Source organism: Globicephala melas, chromosome 1 (assembly GCF_963455315.2).
Source record: "Globicephala melas chromosome 1, mGloMel1.2, whole genome shotgun sequence".
In the NCBI taxonomy this organism is placed as follows: Eukaryota; Metazoa; Chordata; class Mammalia; order Artiodactyla; family Delphinidae; genus Globicephala; species Globicephala melas.
This window is the reverse complement of record NC_083314.1, coordinates 90,027,071-90,049,802: the sequence shown is the minus strand read 5'-3', so window position 1 is coordinate 90,049,802 and position 22,732 is coordinate 90,027,071. Positions and strand designations below refer to the sequence as shown.

Here is a 22,732-nt window from a genome sequence, read left to right as displayed (position 1 = left end):
TCTCCAGCCCAGGTGGACCAGTTTTTGAGTTGAATCCTCTGGGACTGCCCGTTAACATATAGTTCACGGAGGAAGTTTTATGCGGGGAGAAACACCACAAAAGAGCTCCTCAACCCGGAGGGCCGGTGCTTTGCTGCGCAGCACCCAGCAGCAGTGGCGGGTATACGAGGCACTGAGTCTGCGGGTGTGTGGCTGAAATAGTATTGGGAGTCAAGTTTCAGGCCTAATTTTCTCCATGCCTTCGAGCTCAAGGACTGGAATCCTCTTGGAAGTTAGTGGGAGAGCAGCTATGGTTAAAACTCCCGGAGATGCAGGCTGATGTCGTCACAAGAATTTAGGACTGGGTGTTGAGGCCTTCTAGAGTATTGACAACACAGTATGACCTTGCACAGATGCTTTCCTTTCACTGGCCTCAATTTCCCTTGTTATAGTTTAAACCTATGTGAATCCTAACACTTTATGCCTTACAAAACTCTATTTTGACACTGATCTGTGAAGTAGTCAGGACAAGGGGAATCCATCTTAGAGATGAAGAATATATTGTTAGCAAAGCCAAAGATTGCATTCTACCCACTTTTTTTTTGCAGTACGCGGGCCTCTCACTGTTGTGGTCTCTCCCGTTGCGAAGCACAGGCTCCAGACGCGCAGGCCCAGTGGCCATGGCTCACAGGCCCAGCTGCTCCGTGGCATGTGGGATCTTCCCAGACCGGGGCACGAACCGTGTCCCCTGCATCGGCAGGCAGACTCCCAACCACTGTGCCACCAGGGAAGCCCTCTACCCACTTTTAAGGTCAAGGATATGGCAAGAAAAAAAACTGATGACCATAAACTCAGTGCAGTGCTCAAAAGAGACAGGTCCCAGCCAAGTCAGAAGTGCTATTCCCGTGTGGTTCCCCCAGAACTTTGCAGGACAATTACTGTCAAACTCTGGGGTGCTTTTATGATGCTGGGCCACTACAACTTTCTTGCTCCCCTGCCTCTGAGAAGGTCAACATTACACCAGGATGTGTGGAGCCCTCTCTCTTACCTGGTTTCTGAAGAGGTAGCTCTGTCTTCCACCTTTTCTTTTTCTTTTTCTTAAGTGGTAGAGAATAAAGCCTATTGCCATGGTTGTATAAACAGGGATAAATATCCTTGGGCTGAGGATGGGGGTGGGGGTTAGAGGACAATTCATTTTTGCTGAAGAGGAATCAAATGGTTCAGCCTCCTCCCTCCTGCCCGCCCCCCGGCAACACTCAGCCTGGGGGGAAGATGAGATTACCTCATTTGAAAATAAAGAATAAATCAAAGGTCTTGAGATTGGATGTGAACTTACTTTCTCAAAGCCGTCCAGAGCTGGAGTGGAACCCTCAGAAGCATCTCAGCTTTGCCCCTTGCTGGTGGGGATAAGTGTATTGTGGGTACTTTTCTTGAGGTGCAGCTCCTGGAAACGGTGCCTAAAGGTGTCAGACTCTTGTGGTTTGCCCAGCCTAGTCAGGGAAGGTGGTCCCCTCTGCTCTACTGCCAGAGCCTGAAGGTCCTGGCACCGATGACTGAGCTCAAAGGGAGAGGCAGAACCAGGTATATCCCAACGGAACTCGGATCCTAAACTAAACAATGGAAACACTGCCATTCTCCTAGCTCCAGATCCTATGGTTCTCACCTGGATGTCCCAACCCACCAAGTCTTAGCCTGCCCTGGATGAGGCACCCCTGGCTAAGGCAATGGTCATCTCATCTCCACTGGCAACAGAAGAGCTGAGGAGCTCATCCTGATAACCTGATGTGAGGAAAGAGATATGTGGCCACACACAGTCTGGAAACCTCATCATAACATCACCCTCCCAAGGGTGGGTCCATGTCCCCATTGCCCTCATGCCTCCCCCCCTTGTGGCTGCCAACAGCCCTTATCCCAATCCCCGTCCCCACTCCCCCCACACCTCCTGAGCATCAACAGGAAAGGCTGACCCTAGAGATAAACACGTGCTGTTGGAATGTGTTCGGATATCACTGCAGAACTGTTTCTCTCCAGGCAGAGGACCTCTCCTGGCAGGCAGGCCCAGAGGTGCTGAGCAGAGACTGCGTGGCTGGTGTGAAACACTGGGATGGTGGGGGAGGAATTGGACAGAAGCCTAACTCTTCTTAGAATAACCTAACTCTCAGTTTTCATGATATCTTCCTCTGTCCACCTTAGACAGAGGCCTGGGCTCCTCTGCTTCTTACAATCCCAACACCAGGAGAGACAGAAGAGAGACGAAGTGGTCTACATGTTGGGAGCCCTCTCGGTTCCAAAAGAAAGATTCACTTTGGTGTTTAAGGGAAAACTCTTCTGACTGGGTGGTGGAATCAAAGACTCAGTCATAGGAAGCTTGTTAGCTTTTGGTGTCCTCAAACACAGAGTATCATTCTCCTCACTTTCAGATAGAGCAACTGAGGTCCAAAGAGATGGGTCTGAAAGGTGATATAATAAAGTCTCCCTGTTTCCAAGGTAACCTCTTTCTACTTCCCTCCTCTGTGGAATACTTCCCCATCCGCAGAATGGCCATCGCTCTTGCATACTGTGTTAACTTAGACGCCACGGTCACAGTCGTTACTTCTTTACAAAGTTCCTGGGCTGCAAGACCCAGTTATGCAGGTGCTAAAACTTTTTGGAGAGGGACAGAAGGAAGGTGTTGGAGGAAGCAGTAGCAGGATAGTCATCTGAGAAAACTTCATGCATGAAGGATAGTCGTCTGAGAAAACTTCATTCATTCCTTCCTTCATTCAGAGGAATTGTAAGTGCAAAATTAGACTAGTCTGAATAATGAACAGTTAAGTCTATGGGCTGCTACCAACCCCTATTTGGAATTATTGCAGCTATGGGCCTGTGCTTATGGTGCCTAAGCGATGGTCTCATTGCTACTGGGAAGTAAACATTTCCATTTTGCAAACATTTGCTGGAAAAGCAAGTATTTTTCAACTGCAAAGAACACCTGAAGAATGTCAGGGCACAGCTAGGGGATATACTTATGGAATTTGTGCAGATTGATGCTGGTTGATGCAAACAGCACTGAGAAGGAAAGAGACTTGCTCCCTGCACTCTCCTGGGGATATCCTGCCACATCTGGCTCCCTGGAGGCCCAGCGCTGACTTGCCTGTAACATCACCGTGGCCTGCAACTCAGGGCAAAAGCTGATTTTATTACACACTATTTGGTCATCTCCACCAGCTTCTGGTAGCTGTAAACAAGTACCAGGCATTGGCAGCCTGCCAGGGGGAGAGTTGTCAGCAAGAGAGAAAGAAGGCGACCTGCTTCTCCCACTGAGGCCATGGGGTAAGTAGAAAAAGAGGTCAGTTTCAGGTTTGGCTTACTGTGCATATTTGCTTCCACCAGGCTGGCTCCTAAGCCTGGTCTTTCGCAGGTGGCAGAGAACTGTCCTTACCTTGATCAGACACCGGCCCTGGGGTACAGGTGAGGTTTCAGCCTGGAGACCCTGAGGGGAGCCAATGCTTGAGGGTGACAGCTGCTTCTGTGAGGGCTTCTGCTTGACCAGAGTTCTGGGGTTTTGTGGGGTGTGAGTGGGGTGGGCAGTGACTCACAGCAGCAGCAGTCTGTACCAGGAGACAGCCTCCGGTTCCCAGAGCGGAAAGGCAATGAGGCCAAGAAACACTGCCGTCATTTAACAAATGAAGATGCACATTGCAGAACAGGAGTTGAACACGCAAAGGAGTTTGGGTTTTTTACTGCCCTCCCTCCTCCCTGCATTTGGACAGGTTTTCCCTGCTGTGATTATTCCTCATGAATCGTCATCCATAGAAAGCGACTGAGGCAATGGAGAGTGAATAATGAATCCCCCAAATGGCCTTTTGTGTCTCTGCCTGGAGGGTTTTCGAAATCACTTGCATTTTCATCTCTCTGACTTAGAATCATAGAATTTGGGAGCTGTAAAGGACCTTATAGATAATCAGGGAATTGTGACCTCATGGAGAGACTAGAAGTCAAGCTCTGTGGGTCTGAACCTCCAGTCTGTCACTGAAAATAGAGCTAGCTAACATTTATTGAGGGCTTTCCTTGTGTCAGGCACGCATCTGTTCTTCCCAGACCCTCGGAGGCAGGGCTCCTATTGCCTCTGTTCTGCAGGTGAGGAAGGGATGAGGAACCAGAACTCCCCTCGGTTCACCCAGAGGCTCTGGCTTCAGAACCCATGCCTTCTGTCACTCCAAGGCCTCACCATGTGGACTTGAACACGTAATTTAACCTCGTTGTGTCTCAGTTTTCTCCTCTGTGATCTCTAAGTCTGACAGTCTGCATTTCACACCCAAGCATATGACTTTACAAGTTACGAGAGTGCAGCCCAGAAATGTTAAGTGATTTGCCCTAAGTCACCCAGGTCGCTAATGGCAGAATCAGCAAAGGAACTCAGATCCAGTGATCTTCCCTCCCCTGTCCCTCCCACCCTCCCCCTACTCCCCGCCGAGACCTCTTTCCCCTCCATCACACTTTGGTAGGTGTTTCTAGAGGAATCCAACTCCTTGCCTTAGAGATCTCTTCTATGATTTCAGATCGATAGGTTGGACGTGTTGGGTTTGCGTGCGGCCAGTCACAACACCAACGGTGAGTTCAGGAAGCTGGTGATATTTGTCCAAGTACCTTCGACCTATCTGCCTGCCTGCTCTTTGCTATCTTTTTCAGGTCAAGAGTGGTGATGAAAACCATGAGGGAAGAGCACGGCAATGCCATGTCTGGTGTGGCCCATACATACGCTCCCCTGGTAGGTGCTGTTTCCAGCTGTTTGTCCTCATCAGGCAAATGTTACCACCTTGTGCCGGCTCTCCCTCCCAGCTTCCTTCATGGTGGCAGTGGTTGAAAGTCTGCTCCTCTCTCCCCTTCCCTCTGTCCTTTGTTCTCCCTGTCCCAGGTTCTGATCATTAATCGGCGTGTGATGAGTGTGCCTTGGAGGAGGTAGGGGTCAACAGGGTCTCCAGTAATCACTATGCACTGTCTTTGCCAGCCTCTGCATCCCAGTGTCTTTCCTACGGAAAACAGATTGGAAAAGGGTGGAGGTGTCAATAAACAAATCATTGGAGTGCATGGAAAGTGAGAACAAGGGAATCCTGGGTGAGGCATTACTCTATTCACAATGGCACTGGGTACCCATGCATGTGTGTGAGTGTGTGTGTGGCTCACACACTCTGAAATGAGCTCTCACCCACTGGTGAGTGGAAAATTAGCTTTGGCAGGTGAGGAACTGGGTGACAGGTGAGGAAGCCAGCAGGGTATCGGTGTTATCTGTCTCCTATTGCTGTTTGCTGGTGTTGCTAACAATATCTCGCCCACCCCCTTCCCCTCCCCTAACTTGTAATTAGGTGGAGTGGAAATCACTCGGGAGGGCTTGGGCAGGTGGGAGAGTGATATGAGTACATTAGAATGGCCTTGTGACCTTTGGAAGCCAGCCGTGTGCTTTGCAGGTGGGCTGCCCCAAGCCAGGTGGGAACTGGCATTTTCCTGATGGCCCACGAAGCAAGCTGTGTGGTTTACATTTCTCTGGTGGGTGGGAGAAGAGATGGCAGTCCAGGGACTAAGTCCTGGGGAGTTCCGCCAAATGACATAAGCTGGAGGTGAAGTGAGCCAGGACGGGGGAGGGAGAAGTGAGGGAGACCTGGGGGTCTTAGACTGGCTCCGCTGCCCATCTCTGCCTGCTAGTTGGCCCTGTAATCCACCCCCGTGCCTCAATTTCTCTGACTGTAAAGTGAGGAAAACAATCTCACTGCTACCTGCCTGCTGTGAAGGTAAAGTGTAAAGGCTCTTTGAAATGTCAAGAACACTGTCACTGGACAGCGCCAAGGGAATTTGCAGAGCCTACTGAGCGGCGGCAGTCTGCCGCTGCATCACTTTCACAGCCTGTGCTCAGACAGGTACTTAGGCATCTCACATCCATAAATCTCATCTCCTATCTATAGTCAGCAAATAAGGGAAAGGGCAGGCCGCTGCTCTGCTACCATCTGATCTTCCTGGGAGGGAGGCCCCAGCTCCCGGCCTCCCCTGCCTCCACCGCAGGTGATGAGCCCTCTGCGCTCCCTCATCTGCTCCCGGCCTGTCAGTTTAATTTAACAAGGTTGAGGGAGAGGTTTGATTTAATCAAACCAGTTGCTGTATCCATTCTGCTCAGAGGTCCCTCAGTGTCACCACTGAGGCTCAGATTAGACAGTGACAATGACTTCTTCTTCCCTGACTTTGCCTCCCCCTCCCTTTCTCTCCCTGGAGGGAACACGGAGGCAGATCAGTCTCCTGGGACCTAAGAATAGATGTGGGAGGATCACAGGAGGGAAGCAGACTGGCCTCAGAAAGCCCCTCTCTCGTGCCTTACGTGGCCTTGTTTAAGTCTGAGCAACCGCCTGAGGGATGAGGGGAGCGGCAAATTTGAGCAGAGCCGCCCGGAAAGGCTCAGGCTGCCTGAGGACAGAGCTGTGCCATCACCAGTGCCATCGTGGATGGCCTCAGAGAGAAAACCAAGCTCCCTTGCTGTCGGGAAGCTGGGTGGAGGGCGGGCCGAGGAGGTAAGGTGCGGTACGCTCTGCACGCTCCAGACAGGAATTTATTTCCAGTTTCTCAGCCTGGATTCTGGGGTCTCCAGAGCCGGCAGACAACAATAGAAAAAAGGTGAGGCTCCATCCATCTGAGTCTCTGTGGCTCTGTTCTCGGCATGAAAGCAGCAGTGACAGGAGGAGGCTGTGTGGATGTGGGTAACTATGGTGTTGGGGGGAGGCAGGTAACGGTGGTGTGTGTGGGGGTGTGATGTGTCTGTGAGTGTCTGTGGCTGGGGAGCCAGGCAGGGGGGTGTCTGGTGCAGATAGGTCAGGCTTAGGGAGTTTCAAATTCCAGAACAAATCTCTCTTGCCACTTAACTCTTTCCTTTCCCTCCTTCTCCAGGAAGTGGGTGCTCGGCACCTCTTGTTCTCTTGAGCAGCTCACAGGAGAGAAACAAAGTCCTCTTGAAGGGGAGCCCTCTCTTGGCCTGATGGAAATCTTTCCTTTTGCTCATTTGTGTCACATTCTTCCATCAGGCCGGGCAACTGACAGGTGCACCCTTCCCCGGGCCCCTTTCAGAGTCCCCTCCCTGCCATTTGTGTCTCACCCAAATAACCAGCAGACACCACCATCCACAGGAGCTGCGTATGATTAGCAGAAACCCCTCCTGACAGCTCCAAAGAGAAGCCCTCAAATGCGTATTCTATTGAGTGCATCTCATTGTTGCTGACAGCCGCTTTATCAATTAAATTCCACATTCCCCGTCTTCGGAGACGCCACAAACCTCCCTACCTAATAAATCACAGGCCCCCAGTTATTGTTAAATGTCCCATCAGTCTCTAATAAACTCCCTGCCAACAGGGGCAGGTTATTTATTATGTTGCCTGGACAAGAATGAATTGGGCCCCATTCTCAGCAGAAGAGCAAACGTGACGCCTTCCTCCCTAAAGACTGAGGCTGTGGTATTAAATGGGGCAATTAATCAACGTGGGCCTTGGGCAGAGGGGAGTCTGGTCTAGAGAGAGGGAGGATGGCCTGGGGTCCTTTACTGAAAGCCAGCTAAGCAAGTCCCCACGGTGAGAGGTGGCCGCGCAGAGTATAGGAACCTGGGCCTTTCCTGCTTCTTCCCCTCTCCTCATTCCTGTTTGAAAAGGTACTGAAGACATAGTCACCCCATAGGCCAAGGGGCACATATGAAAATAGTTATTCTCCACGTTGAAAGGTAGCTGCACAGGACTGAGCAGGGTCGTGAAAAATTCTGTCCAGAAGGCCAGATAGTGTTACTTAATAAACTTGATGTAACTTAAGTTTATTGATGGTGCTATAGTCCACTGAGCAGATGAACTGAAGAATATAGGAGGGAATGTTCCCCTTGCCTGGGAGAGAGAACTAGGAAACATGTGCTCAGTCACTGCTTGCTGGCTAAGCAGCACACAGGTTAAGCACTGACACTCAGAAAGCAGTGGACAACACCCAAAAGACCCAGGGGTTGTTAGGTGTGAGAAACAACGTTATAAAGTGGGCCTTGCAGTTACTACCTCATATTAGATCCCAAACTGAGATGATGCTCGATGCTCTGCAAGTTACAATCCAAACTCCTCAGCTTTGTCACCGATCAAGCCTTAGTCTATACTTCCAATTGTATTTCTCTCTATTGCTACATAACACTATCCTCCCTTGGGCGAGCATAACACATTAATTTTATGTTCCTTATGGTGGCAGACAAGGTCCTCCATACTATGGGACCAATATATCTCTGCAACCTTGTTTCCTGGTAAGCGCTGCCATACTTGCCTCCGTTCATGCTAAAGCTCATACCTTACCGTATCTACTATAGCTTCTCATGCTTCCACGCCTTTGCACAAACTGTTCCTTTTGCCCAGAATATCTTTCTAACTTGTCTGCCTGGTGAGCTTTCCTTCCACCCCCACTGCCTGATGAACTCCACATCTATCCTTCAGGATCAGCTCAGAAAATCACCCCCCCAACCCCAGTGCTTCAAGGGACTTGAGCATTGTCTCCTGGTGCAGCTATCTTGGCAGAAGTGCTAGACTCCAGGGCTTAGGAAAAAAGTGACCCGGGCATGGAGGTTTTCTTATAGTTCCATGCATGCTTTAAACCACTCTGATTTGGGATGGGGAGAGAAGAGCATAGAGAAGAAAGCTATTGGTCTCTGAATACCAAAAGCTGTTTTTCTCAATTTTTCAGATGTTCTCACGCTCTCCCACATGACAGCCACACTTTGAGCCGCTAAGGCCCTGAAAAATGTCAGTACTGCATGTACTTTTACACCACCTTGTGCTATCTGAATATTTCCTCCTTGGCCAGAGCTATCCGTCTGCATGTATCTTTCTTCTTGAGGGCAAGTGCTCTGCTTATTTTGTCCCAGTTTTGCATCTCCAGCATCTGGCTGATTCGTATTAGGCGTTTAGAAGATTTCTGCTGAAAGAATGAATGAAGAGATGTTTGCAGATTGAATGCAAATAATAAGGTTGCCTACCCTTTGTTGCTTTGAGGATCAAATGAGAAAAAGTGGCTATAAAAATCTTAGTGCCTTCCCTTCTTTCCACATAGTCCCACGGATCCTCACATTCGAGGGGGGCCACCTTATGTCTATGTTTTTGTTTACATTATTTTCCTTTCCTCTGGGTGCAGAAACTTCCATTGTGAAATCATTGCCTGGGACCATTTGAACCTGAAAATCCATTCTGAGTCTACCTTTTACTCCCACTTCTTCAATTCACAGGAATCCTTCCCCCCTCTACCTTCCAGGTACATAAGGTGAGGAAAGATTTTCCAAGTAGACAGAACAGCATACAAAGAGGCTGGGGTCCCATTGTGATTTTATCCTGAAGGAGGACAGCAGGCAGACAACAGTCCAACTGGTTTCTGCGTATGTTACTCTCATACCTTACCTGGTTATTAAATGATCTCTTACCTTTATGTTTTATTTTTATGGCACTAAAAATTATGACCAACAGCATTATTACAGTTTTTAACTACTGAGGAAAAAAATTGTATTGATTTGTTTTTAGCTATAGCAATATAATTTATGACTAGTAACATAACTGCAATATTTGGGCAGGGGAACCATTCAGGAGGTTGTTGTGATAGTTAGGACCTAAAAGTTCCTAAAATAGGACCCTTAAAAGGGACCTAAAATAGGACAGATGCTATGGAGACTGGAGAAGAAATATGGATGCGATATTTGGAAGCAAAATTACTTGCCCTCAAGTAATTGTTAGAAAGGGGAAGGATTTCCCTGGCGGTCCAGTGGTTAGGACTCAGTGCTTTCACTGTCTGCCATGGCCCCGGGTTCAATCCCTGGTCAATCCAAATCCCCCCCCCCCCAAAAAAAAGAAAGGGGAGAGGGATAATGGAAGGTGGAGTCAAGAATAATTAATTCCCAGGTTTGGGATTTAGGGATTAAGTGGATGAAAGAGGTGGGGTAGGTACTAAGAGGAAGTCTGGAACCTTTACTGCCCACTCCCAACAGGCCCCCTTCTTTCATATGAACAGTTCGCATTTTCTCAATGTTTTGTAAATTTATAAGAAAAATGCATCTGAGAATACCTTTCCAGTGGGATTACCTTGCCAAAGTCCTCCTACCTCCTTTGGAATCTGCATCATCACCGTGTGTGTGTGTGTGTGTGTGTGTGTGTGTGTGTGTGTGTGTGTGTGTGTAGGGAAGTGTGAGGCTGGTGAGAGATAACGACCAGAATTATGATATAATCTTTAGATTTGTAATTGTGAATATTAGGTTCCAAAAATACTTAATTTGGAGTTACGACTCAGACTTTTTATAGGAGCTCATTTATTCAATAAATATTGAGCACTTACTCTGTGTTAGATTGTTTTTTCCGATTAGGCATACTGCAGAGAACAAAAGAGAATAGGTCCCTGTCCTCAGAGAGTGGGGGAGACAGACAATAAACATATGATTTCATCTAGTGATAAGCAGAAAAATAAAGCAGAATAAGGGAATAGAGAGTGATGGGAAAGGCTGGGGAGCTGCCAGGATGGGGGAGCTATCTCAGAGTGTTCAGGAAAGTCCTCTTTGAAAAGGTGGTATTTGAGCAGAGACCTAAAATAAAGTGGTAAAGACTGCTGTCATCCATGAGATGGTGGTGGGGAAGGATAGGAGCAACACATAGAAAATGTTAAATTTGAGCTATTAGACATAAATTGGAAGTGTTGAAAAGGGAGATGGATGTACAAGTCTGGAGTTCAGAGGAGGGTCGGAGGTGTAGCTACTAATGTGGGAGTTGTCAGTTCAGTTGCTGGTTCCAATTCGATTTGCTTTTATCAGAGCTCAGCGTGTGCCAGGTACTGTGCTAGGGGCTGGGAACGCAGAGATGAAAGCACACAGATATATACCTGGCAACGTGGTCAATCCTAAATCTCGCTGTACTTCGGGCGCTCTCTGCGAGCACAGGAGGAGGCAGCGAGTTGGGGCGGGACACGGTGGGGAGCCGGAGGAGTTGACCGCCGAGCCGAAGCCCGGAGGCTGGGAGCGTGACGCACTGGGCTCTTCACAAAGGCAGCATTGTGAGGTCAGCAACGCGGGCGCAGGGCGGGGCAGTGCTCCCACCGTGAGCGCGCGGCGCCCTCTGTAGGCCGCCGGCGGCGACACACCGGTAGCCTCAGCTTTCCTCCCCTCCCTTTTCCCGCCTTCCTCAGGCCACGTTTTTTTTGTTGTTATAGCTGTTTCCGAGTCCTTCTAAGCCTCCGACTTCCGTCCCTTACCCCTCCTCTTCGAGGCCGGAGTGTCAGTGTCTTCGCAGGAAGACTGCCAATAAAGTTTTTCCTCTTCTTGTTCTCAGGCTCCACGCCTCGCCCCAAGTACCGCGAGATCCGGCGGCGCGGCTAGCATGGCGACGGCTTCTGAAGGCTCGGCGGCCTTAAAGACCGTGGAGAGCACTATGCCGGCGGAGCGCGTGGCTGCGCAGTTCGCGGCCCCGGAGCCAGCCACCCGGCCAGTGCGGAGTCTGCGGACGGCTCATGACATCAACAGTCCGCGGACCCGCACCGGGGACGTGCTGCTGGCGGAGCCGGGGGACTTCGAGTCGCTGCTGCTGTCGCGGCCGGTGGTGGAGGGGCTGCGGGCGGTTGGCTTCGAGCGGCCGTCGCCCGTGCAGCTCAAGGCCATACCGCTGGGGCGGTGCGGACTTGGTGAGGGCTGGGGCCCTGGAGGGGCCGGGAGGGCCGCAGGAGGGGGCGGCGGCGGCGGCGGCGGCCAAGCCCGTGGCGAGGGCCGGGAAGGGCCCAGAGCGGCCGTCTTGCAGGGCTCGGCCCGGGGCAAGACGCCGCACGCACGCGAGCCTCAGTTTCCTCCTCTGTCAAACGGAGGCGCAGTATTGAATTTGGAGATAGTTGAGGTCCATTCCACGCTGTCAAGTGGTTCTACGTTTGGGAATATAAACGGCAGGAAAGATCTCAGATGAGATCAGCCTGGATTAGGGTAGGCCCTAAATCCAGTGACAAGAGTCCTTATAAGAGCAGGGAGAAAGGCAGAGAAGAAAGCCATGTGAAAATGGAGGCAGAGATTGGAATTACACAACTCCAAGCCAAGAAATGTCTCAGCCGTCAGAAGCTGGAAGAGACGGGAAGGATTGTACCATAGAGCCGTAGGAGGGAATGTGGCCCGGCTGATACCTTGATTTCATATTTCTGGCCTCCAAAACTTTGAGAAAATAAATTTCTGCTTTCTAAGCCAAAAAAAGAAGAGAAACGGTGGAGGTTCGGGGAGGAGGCCTGTTTCTGGATATGGCCGCATGCTTGTTTTAGAGTTAACTTAAAAACGAAGGTGGTTAAGGATGTGATCTCTGGAGGCCTGTCTAGTTCTGGAATTTCATGTTGGTACCTAAGCTTCTTCAGTCAGTCCTGGCTAATGATAATTTTTTTTTTCCTCCCCAGATTTAATTGTTCAAGCTAAGTCTGGCACTGGGAAAACCTGTGTATTCTCCACCATTGCTCTGGACTCTCTTGTTCTTGAAAACCTAAGTACCCAGGTGAGTTTAGCTCAGAGGACCCAAGGAGGGTATGTTATGTGGATTTCCTACAGGTCAGATGAAATACCAGTAGCTCCTCAGAGGTAGAAGTGAATGATTGTGTTAAGACATATGAAAAGTATACAAGTAAAGTAGATACTTAGGCTGATGAGTGGTGTTGGTGTGGTTAGTGACCAAATACACATTATTAGTGTTAGAAGTTTAGAGATTTCTGTTATTACTGCGTGTTAAATAAAATAAGTCTGCCATGTGTGTCAATTTTGTCATTACTTGAGAATACAGATAGGGATTTTTTATTCTTTTATTTGCTCACTAGATTGTGGTGAGGTTTAGCATTTGACCTGATTCGTGGTAATGAGGTGTTTGGCTATGGTAGGTAACTGCATGTGGTTCTTAAAGTGAATGTATTATACTGATCTCCCACCTTCTGGGTTCTCTCAGAGTAGGGTCTAAGAGGGCCTTACCCAAATTAACAGGAGATTTGGGTTTGGAGATCATTTCTTCAGCAAAGATTTGTTGAGCCCATGTTATGTTTAAACAGTATGCCAGGCATTGGGGATATAAAGATGAATCAGGTATGACCCTCATAGTCTTACTTTGTGGTTTAGTAGTTACAGCAGGCTGTATTTCAAGTTCTCAGTCATGTATATCTGATGATGACTCTTCAACAGTGTTTTTTAACCCAGACATGAGTATCTGGGTTAAAAAACACTGTAAAGCTTTTTGAGTCCTGCCTTATGTATTTATTCTACCGACTTGTTAAAGGTATATTTTATGTGTTTTTTAGATTTTGATCTTGGCTCCTACAAGAGAAATTGCTGTACAGATACATTCTGTTATCACAGCCATTGGAATAAAAATGGAAGGCTTAGAGTGTCATGTGTTTATCGGAGGGACTCCATTATCACAAGACAAAACCAGACTTAAAAAGTGTCATATTGCTGTTGGTTCTCCTGGTAAGATATCAATGCTTGTTAATAACTGGGGCTTTTAAGTAACTGAACACTTCTATATAGCAATAAGAATATGGCAATCTTTGATAATTATGGTAATTATTTTGAGGATTAAAAATGAAGAGCATTAGATTAGTGACATATAAACACATGACTGGATTACCAACAGGATTTATGAAATTTCTGTTTCTAAGGATGTTTAAGAACAAGTATGGGATAGGCTTCTGAGCAGAAGAGGAATGAGATGATTTCAGAAAGCCCTTCTAAGCCATGGATTGGGATTATTCTTTGCTTCAGTATTAGTCCTTCGGTCATGAGTCACTCAGAATCATAATCTAGCATTCAGTGCCTTACAAGTCTTTTGACAGGAAGTGTTTATTTTCCATACGTATTGGTGATGAAATGTGAGGGAAAAAATAATGGATTTAGGGAAGATCAGAACTCAGGATTTCTAATTTGTGGTTTAGTGTGTAAAGAATAATGAGGGTTGGGTCAGGAAAGTTAGCAATTCAACCTGTAAGTAGAATAACAACATTGGCTGAAATTTGCACGGATTTGGTGCATATGAATATTTGAATATTTTTTTTCTGGACTTTAGGCAGAATTAAACAACTGATAGAACTTGACTACTTGAATCCAGGCAGTATACGTCTCTTTATTCTTGATGAAGCAGATAAGCTTTTAGAAGAAGGCAGCTTCCAGGAGCAAATAAAGTAAGAAAAATAACTAACTTGACTATTGAAATGGTGCCCCAAAGTATCTATCTTTTGGTTTTCTAGGTGGTGATTATCATCTGAATAGTTTCCATGGTGTGTGTGTTTTTCTTTTATTTTGCAGTTGGATTTATTCTTCCTTGCCTGCCAGTAAGCAGATGTTGGCAGTGTCAGCTACTTACCCTGAATTTTTGGCTAATGCTTTGACAAAGTACATGAGAGAGCCCACTTTTGTAAGACTAAACTCCAGTGATCCGAGTCTCATAGGTGTGTACAGATACTGGATATTTAGTGGGTTGGTTTGTGATATTCTGGAGCTTTCCTTTGCTAAGTTGGCTTTTGCTTTCATATTTGCTATAGAAAATATGTTCATTTTAACAGAAGACTCTTCTTTGTAGGTTTGAAGCAGTACTACAAAGTTGTCAGTTCATACCCTTTGGCCCATAAGATTTTTGAGGAAAAGACTCAGCATTTACAAGAATTGTTCAGCAAAATTCCATTTAATCAGGCCTTAGTCTTTTCTAATTTACACAGCAGGTAATGTACCTTAAAAAGTCATCTGGGGGGCTTCCCTGGTGGCGCAGTGGTTGGGAGTCCGCCTGCCGATGCAGGGGACACGGGTTCGTGCCCCGATCCGGGAAGATCCCACATGCCGCGGAGCAGCTAGGCCTGTGAGCCACAGCCGCTGAGCCTGCGCGTCCGGAGCCTGTGCTTCGCAATGGGAGAGGCCCGCGTACCGCAAAAAAAAAAAAAAAGTCATCTGGGGAACTTGTGAAATAAAAGGATAGGTGTGGGGCAGTATTTGTAAAATTATAACCCTCTGTGTTATTTTTCATAGAGCACAACACTTGGCTGATATCCTTTCTTCTAAAGGCTTTCCTGCAGAGTGCATTTCAGGTAAGTTCATCTCTTAACTTTAATCTTTGTTTAGTATCCTGACTTGAAGCTTCTCCAAAGTCGGGAGGAAGAGATACCACTTCCTGACTTGTCTTGTGAGTGTGAGGTTAGACTGAGTCTTCAGAGTAAAAGGAATTTCAGGTTTATTTTTCACTGGGATTTGTCTCTTTAAGAAGTAACATGGTATGTACTAAAAAACTAGAAAACTGGAGTTATAGCCACAAAGAACATAATAACTTTACAAAATAGAGTCTGTCTTTGTTATCTTAAGATAAACATTGTAAAAAATACAAAGAATTGCTAACTAAATTGACTTTTACAGTCTTGTGGAAGGCAAAACTGATTCATTTTTGACACAAAGCTAAATTATTACTGTTGACCTAGGAGTGAAAGATTTAAAGGAATTTTTGATAAGTGAGATCCTTTTTAGAGTTTTGATTGCTATCTCAGCTTAGTTTTTAACCTGTTAGCGTAAGCTCATTTAGTCGTGGTATATTATGAGATACTGGGGAGATTGTTTTCTGATGGACCAGTATTTGGATGATAGATCACACTTCAACACCAAATTGGTAAACAGCTGGTTAAATCAATATTATTTTCCTAAGAATTGTTAAACCTCATATGGCACTTTGTAGATATAATGTTATATCTGCAGGCATAGCCTAGTCACCATTTAAAATTGAATTTCTAGTTGATTGCCTAACCATATTTTAGAAGATTCTGACTTTAGGTTTTTGTTTCTGACGTTAGTTCTTAACCTAGATTTGCATATAAGGACAGAATTAACTTTGGTTGTTAAAGTGTTAAGACTGGCAATTATGATTTCTGATTTTTGTGGATTTGATAAATGTATGTTCACTTGTTTTGGTTTTTTTTGCGGTATGTGGGCCTCTCACTGCTGTGGCCTCTCCCGTTGCGGAGCACAGGTTCCGGGCGCGCAGGCACGAACCCGTGTCCTCTGCATCGGCAGGCGGACTCTCAACCACTGCGCCACCAGGGAAGCCCTGTTCACTTGTTTTTATATGACTTTCTTTCTGGGTCTTTTTAGGCAACATGAATCAGAATCAGCGTCTTGATGCTATGGCTAAACTGAAGCAGTTTCATTGCAGAGTCCTCGTTTCCACAGATTTGGTAAATTTCCTGTTCAGTTTGGGTGATTAATCCATCTGGACATATGTTCTGTTATCAAATGTACAGATTTCATCTGTTATTTTAGGTGGGTGTATCTGACAAGAATACCAGAAGATAATTGTCTTTCCAGTGCTGGGGAATATGATTTCTTCCTAAAAATGTCTTCTGTATTTTTATCTTTATTGTTGAAATTAGTCATTAGAAATGAATTTTCTTTTCCTTTGCTCCTAAATATCCACCTTGCTCTTAAATATCCTCCTATTCTTAATTGGGCTCTTGGTTATACTGAATAATATAGTGTGCCATGCAATGGCTAATGCACACAAACAACTGTTCTCTTCTTCAAGACGTCCCGTGGAATTGATGCTGAGAACGTGAATCTGGTTGTAAACCTGGATGTTCCATTGAATTGGGAGACATATATGCATCGGATTGGCAGAGCTGGCCGTTTTGGTAAAAAAAAAAAAGAAAAGAAAAGAAAAAAGTTTGGGTGCTTTCTTTAAGGGGAGGAAGCTATAATGTGACAGGTGGACTTGAAGTGTCATTTATGTGAAAATGATTTACTACTTAACATTCCTTCTGTGCTTTAGGTACTTTGGGACTGACAGTGACCTACTGCTGTAGGGGAGAAGAAGAAAATATGATGATGAAAATTGCCCAGAAATGTAAGATCAATCTTCAGCCTTTACCAGGTATGTTTTGTCTGTTTCATTTTGCTGTCAAAATAATAATGATAGGCCTAATAAAAATAATAGCTAACATAGAGTACTTATGATGTGTTGGATACTGTTCTAAGTATATATGTTAACTCATTTAATTTGCACCACAATTACGTGAGGTATGCGCTATTATTATCTGCCTTTTGTAGATGAGGATATTGAGGCATAGAGAGGTTAAATATTTGTCTAAGGTCTTACAGCTAATAAGTAACAGGGAGAAGATTGCAAGCTAACTAATGACACATGAAAAATGAAAAATATTTTCCTACTGTATTAACTCCATATTTTACTTTGTAGCCCTGCAATTTGATTTTATTCTTTTATATCAAGGGATGTATTTTACCTCTTATGTTGTTATGAAGGTAATTCTTGCCATACTCCCCTTTGTCACCATGGGGAAGGAATAGTATCTTTAATTTGGACACTGTTCTGAAAATGTTGAAGTGTTTTCTTTTGATTTTAATGAATCATTTATCAAGCTGCTATTTTTTTAAATTAATTTATTTATTTTTGGCTGTGTTGGGTCTTTGTTGGGTCTTCGTTGCTGCGTGCAGGCTTTCTCTAGTTGCGGCGAGCTGGGGCTACTCTTCGTTGTGGTGCGCAGGCCTCTCATTGCAGTGGCTTCTCTTGTTACGGAACACGGGCTCTAGGCACGTGGGCTTCAGTAGTTGTGACACGTGGGCTCAGTAGTTGTGCCTCCTGGAAGTCCCCACCCAGTTTTTTAGGGTTTCTAAAAAAGTTTTCAAGAGATCATTAATAGTTTCAAACATGCATTGTTTCCAAGACAGCAGTTTTAAAAAGCAGCTTGGGGCTTCCCTGGTGGCGCACTGGTTAGGAATCCACCTGCCTGTGCAGGGGACACGGGTTCGATCCCTGGTCCGGGAAGATCCCACGTGCTGCAGAGCAACTAAGACCATGCACCACAACTAATGAGCCTGCGCTCTAGAGCCCATGAGCAATGCAGTCAATCGATAGAGCCCAATGCAATCAGTCAATCGATCAATCAATACACAAACAAACAAACTTACTAAAAAAAAAACCAAACTCCTGGGTGGAAATATGGTTTATTTGCTATACAACTGACCCTTGAACAACAATGGGGGTGGTTAGAGGCGCTGAGCCTCCATGCAGCATAAATCGCTGTATAGCTTATAGTCAGCCCTCCATATCTGCCTTTCCACATCCACTGATTCAGCCAACAGCAGATTGTGTAGTACTATTGTACATATTAGAAAAAATCTGCGTATAAGTGGACCTGCGCAGTTCATACCTGCAGTTCAAACCCGTGTTATTCAAAGGTCAACTGTATATGTTAATGTATGCATGTTAGTGTGTGTATATATATACGTTGTATAGATACATAAATGTATACTTATATAGTGTATACATGACCTTCTAGAAGATGGACTATGTAGTTATTGAATAAATATAACAATGAATATTTTACCAATTTATATTAACTCCTTTAGTGATTTTTACAAAGCTAGATGAAACACAGGTTTGGGAGTACTGTGAATTTTAGTAGTTTTGGCTTTGTGGTAACTCATTTTCACACATTTTTTAAATTGCTCTAAGCTTATGTCCTGATTTACAAAATATTTGTTTTAGAGTAGATGGTCTTTAGGTTCTCTGTTAGTTCTAAGACTATATTTTGTTAATTCTCTCTATGTATAAGTCTATTGGTGATCTTTATAGTTATAAATAATGGAAAAAGTAAATTGAAAATTGGTACAAGAGAGTTAGGACTTGTGGTAGGACTCAGTATCATAACATCTAGTGATAAAAATAAGATTTGCCTTTGGTTACCAGAAAGTGACATATTTGGATCTTTATGAAAAGTTAACAGAGCCCCGAAATGATGAGAAAATGATATTTATAGTGTTAGATCTATACTGGACTAGGCACTTGTGTGACAACAGACTGTTCGGGTGAGTTGCCTGGAGCAGGATTAGGAGGGAATTGGCCTGAATGATAGGTCTCCGCAAGCAAGGGATGGCACCTTAGTAGGAATCCATGTTTAGTTAGAGGGTCTGTTCAGTGAAGGATCAAGAGCCCCAGCTGAAGAATCCAGATCTGAGAGAATGAGTAGTGGGTACACATACATGGAACACCACTAGCAGCAACAGACAGGGGAGGTCTTTGTAAAGCAGGGCCTCTGTGTACTTAGTCTGCCTAAGATGAAAATTGGTCACACTTTGGAAAGATCTGAGTGCAGGTGGAAGCAAATTGTCATGCCTGGATGGGATAGGAAATTTATAGAGTTAGAGCCAGCAAATTTTTTTAAACTTACAAGTGCCATTGGTACCACAGATCTTTTCACAGTCATCTGGCTTTTTTCCCCGTGGAGGTTTTTTTCCTCCACCGTTGAGGGCAGTGATTTCTCCCTGGTAGAATATAGGGTGGCAGATTTACTTGGGTACAGGGTTGCAGTTGTAATATTTCCCAGTTGGTAAGCTTTGGGGAGCACAATCCATTTTCTAATATCTTGTTTTGCTGTTATCAGTAGTGAGATAATGGGGAGGAGTTGGGGAGAGGGAGACGAGGAAGGATGGGAGAATCGCTGTAGAGGCATACCTCACTCCTAGAATAAGCTCTTTTCGAGTGAGGGGGTATGGGATGGGTCTTTTATATTTTTGGGCAAATTTCTTTACTGCAAGTTTTGCTTAGGTCTTTTAAAATCTAATATATTAAGCTTCTTAGTATAGTGTTAGTATATTTTGTTTCTTAATCTTATTTGACCGTGGAAAGCTTTATTAATCCATTCAGAAAATGCTGGTCTAGAACAGCTCGAGAATTTAATACTTTTTTTATTCCTTTTACGTAGATCCTATTCCTCCTGGTCTGATGGAAGAATGTTTGGATTGGGATGTGGAGGTTGAAGCTGCCATGCATACATATGGCTTAGCAAGTATACCTACACAGACCCTAAAACAAATTCAAAAAATAGAGAGCACCTTTCAAACTCAGAAAGCTCATGGTAACCACATGGCTTCATCTAGAAATACTTCTGTATCTGCACTATCAGTCAAATCAAAAAATAATACCAAACAAAAGCTTCCTGTGAAAAGCCACTCAGAGTGTGGAATTGTAGAAGAAGCCATGTCACCAAAAGAACTGGGCTGTGCCGTACAATTGAAAGAGCAAATGAAGAATTCTATTCAGTCCTCTGTTGAAAACTCTACTAACAGTCAGCACCAAGTCAAAGAAGCTTCTGTGTCACTCCCCAAAATTCCCTGTCTGTCTTCCTTTAAAACCCATCTGCCATGTACTTTGACTTTTGAAGAATTGATGGAGGATTACGAACACTATATTAAAGAGGGGTTAGAGAAACCTGTGGAAGTCATCAGACACTACACAGGTCCTGGGGATCAGACTGTGAATCCTCAAAATGGTTTTGTGAGAAATAGAATTACTGAAGAGAGAGTGCAGATATTGGCAAGTAGTAGCCAATCTGGAGACTCTGAGAGTGACAGTGATTCTTACAGTTCAAGGAGTTCTTCCCAGAGCAAAGGAAGTAAGTCATACTTGGAAGGTTCTTCTGATACTCAGCTGAAAGACTTGGAATCTATTCCTGTGGGTGGCCATATCTCTTTGGAACAACCTCTGAATGGAAATGACCCCCCTCATCTAGTAGAGTATCAAGAATCACCTGAAATCAAAATAAAGACAAGGCATAAAGAGGGAGCTAACCATAACCAGAGAGCTAAGCAGAGCCAGAGAAGCCTTCCCAGGCGGTCTTCCTATCGATTGCAGGCAGAACCCCAGGAAGATGGTTGGTATGACCGCCATAGGGAAACACATCCGAGTTTTTCTGACACCTATCAGGACTATGAGGAGTACTGGAGAGCTTACTACAGGGCGTGGCAGGAATACTATGCTTCTGCTTCTCAGTCGTATTATTGGAACGCTCAGAGGCATCCAAGCTGGATGGCAGCCTATCACATGAATACCGTTTATCTACAAGAAATGATGCGTGGCAACCAGTGATTATAGGCTGTACGTCACGCCATCTGGGGATATCAACAAGTGATACCTTTGGATTGCCATCCTTGACCTGTAGTAGAGTGGCATATAGTGGCATTTTTGAGCAACTGGAGAAGTTTTGAGGCTTTCCACTGGGACACATCTAGTTTTCAGATTGTTTTGACCTAAATCAACCTGATTCAGGTCAGATGAATTATCTTCTTTAAAGAAACGTCTTGGATGAGATTCTTGAAAGAAAATTTTGGGGGACATAGAGCTAAAGGTCCCAGGGTGCCATTTTCTATAAGCTGTTCCAAAAAGAAACACTTAAAAAGACTTATATACCACTGCTTGCTTAAAAGAAATAAAAACAGTTGAGATTTGAAAAATAATGCTAGTTTATGCTGTGGAGTTCTTTCCAAAAGTCTTGGGCTACATTTCCATAGAGGTGTGTTCTTGTAGAAATTTGTAGCATGGTAGAACAGAAAGCCCCCTCTCCTTTTAGGTTTAGGCAGGAAGGAATAAACATTGCTTCAGACTTTCCTGAAGGTCCTTGTTTGCTTCCAGTAAAAATATTTATTACCAGTAAAAGTAGAAACTTAGCCAAGTGTGTTGACATGTTTATTGTTCCTCTTTTGAATATCTTTTGTCTTTATAATTGTGGAAGCTGTGGTTGATGTGCATTAAATAGCTAAGGATCATCAGTAGTGGCTGTCTTTGTTTCTCAGGAAAAGGAGCAGCTCTTAATCTTTGTTGATTTTTGGATCCTTTTATGAATCTGATGAAAGCTATAGATTTGTCCCAGAAAATTTCATTCTATAAACAAGAATTGTATATGTAATTTCAAAGGGTTCATAGACCCTTTGAAGCCCATCTGTGGAACCCAGGTTAAGAACTGCTGTACTCTGCTGGTAGGCTAAGGGAAGTTTCTAGCATTTTTCTGAGATGCTGTATCTGTAAATTATGATTTAGATAAATGTAATTGGAAGTTACATATTCTTTAATTTCTTCCCTGTAGAAATATTTTATGAATATACGATTCATATGAATATACGATGAATATATGAATATACGATGAATATACGTATATTTTATGAATATACGATTGGTTCCCAAACTTCTCTGTGAACGGATTTGTGGTGAGAGAACCGAGTATGAATAGAGATATGTATTTACTTTTTAAAAGTGATGGGAAGCTCTCCTTTCCTGTGTGCATACTTGTCTAGGCAATATAAACACGTTCCCCCATGGCTGTCAGCAAACATCCACAGCCATTGTCATTTACTGTCTGACACTCACATAACACAGCCCTAAACTGTTTAACTTAGATTCCTGTCATTTGGGTTGGGCAATGATATGCTTTATTTATATGTATCAGTACTGTACATGTATTGCCAAGTTAAAGTGAATTAATTAACATTGTAAATAGCAAATCCATAATTAGGTCCAGAATGTCATTAAAAAGACTTTAATTACATGTTTAAATAAGATCTTGTCACTGCTATATAATTGAACTTTCCTCTTTTTTTTTTTCTACCCTTTCCCCCACAATACAGCCAAGTTCACAGTTTGTCATTGCTAGGGAATTTTAATCAGGATACTCCTGCATCTTAATTAGAGATGTGGGTACCCATTAGTCTTGAAATTAATTGGATTCTCTTTTAGGATTGTCTTGTGATCTCTTTTTTAATATAAAAGTAAGCTGGAGGTAAGCATATACATAACATGAAAATAATACTGTTTTATTTTTCATAAGCATTTGCTAGGAAAATTTCAGCAGTTACCTTCCCAAATAAGGGATGTAGTTATTGTGGCTGTGGAAGGAATCTGCTGGCATTTGTATGTTACTGTGTGTGGAA

General features: G+C 44.6%; 1 protein-coding gene across 1 annotated transcript; it reads left to right on the top strand.

The window, feature by feature from the left end:
- Positions 1-11,191: 11,191 nt before the first annotated feature.
- DDX20 (DEAD-box helicase 20) lies at positions 11,192-21,265 on the top strand. Its single transcript, XM_030869026.3, has 11 exons — positions 11,192-11,658; positions 12,403-12,497; positions 13,285-13,453; positions 14,049-14,163; positions 14,288-14,430; positions 14,562-14,700; positions 15,002-15,060; positions 16,109-16,191; positions 16,539-16,644; positions 16,782-16,883; positions 19,735-21,265. The coding sequence occupies exons 1-11, from the start codon at positions 11,358-11,360 to the stop codon at positions 20,895-20,897; spliced, it is 2,475 nt and encodes an 824-aa protein (XP_030724886.1). The 5' UTR covers positions 11,192-11,357; the 3' UTR covers positions 20,898-21,265.
- Positions 21,266-22,732: the final 1,467 nt, after the last annotated feature.

What these genes read in the sequence shown, in the direction of transcription:
- DDX20 (XM_030869026.3), top strand. Translation starts at nt 11,358, where the DNA reads ATGGCGACGGCTTCTGAAGGCTCGGCGGCCTTAAAGACCGTGGAGAGC. An exon ending in TTTTCTAATTTACACAGCAG is followed by an intron (nt 14,701 to 15,001) that starts GTAATGTACCTT and finishes TATTTTTCATAG; the next exon opens with AGCACAACACTTGGCTGATA. An exon ending in CAATCTTCAGCCTTTACCAG is followed by an intron (nt 16,884 to 19,734) that starts GTATGTTTTGTC and finishes CCTTTTACGTAG; the next exon opens with ATCCTATTCCTCCTGGTCTG.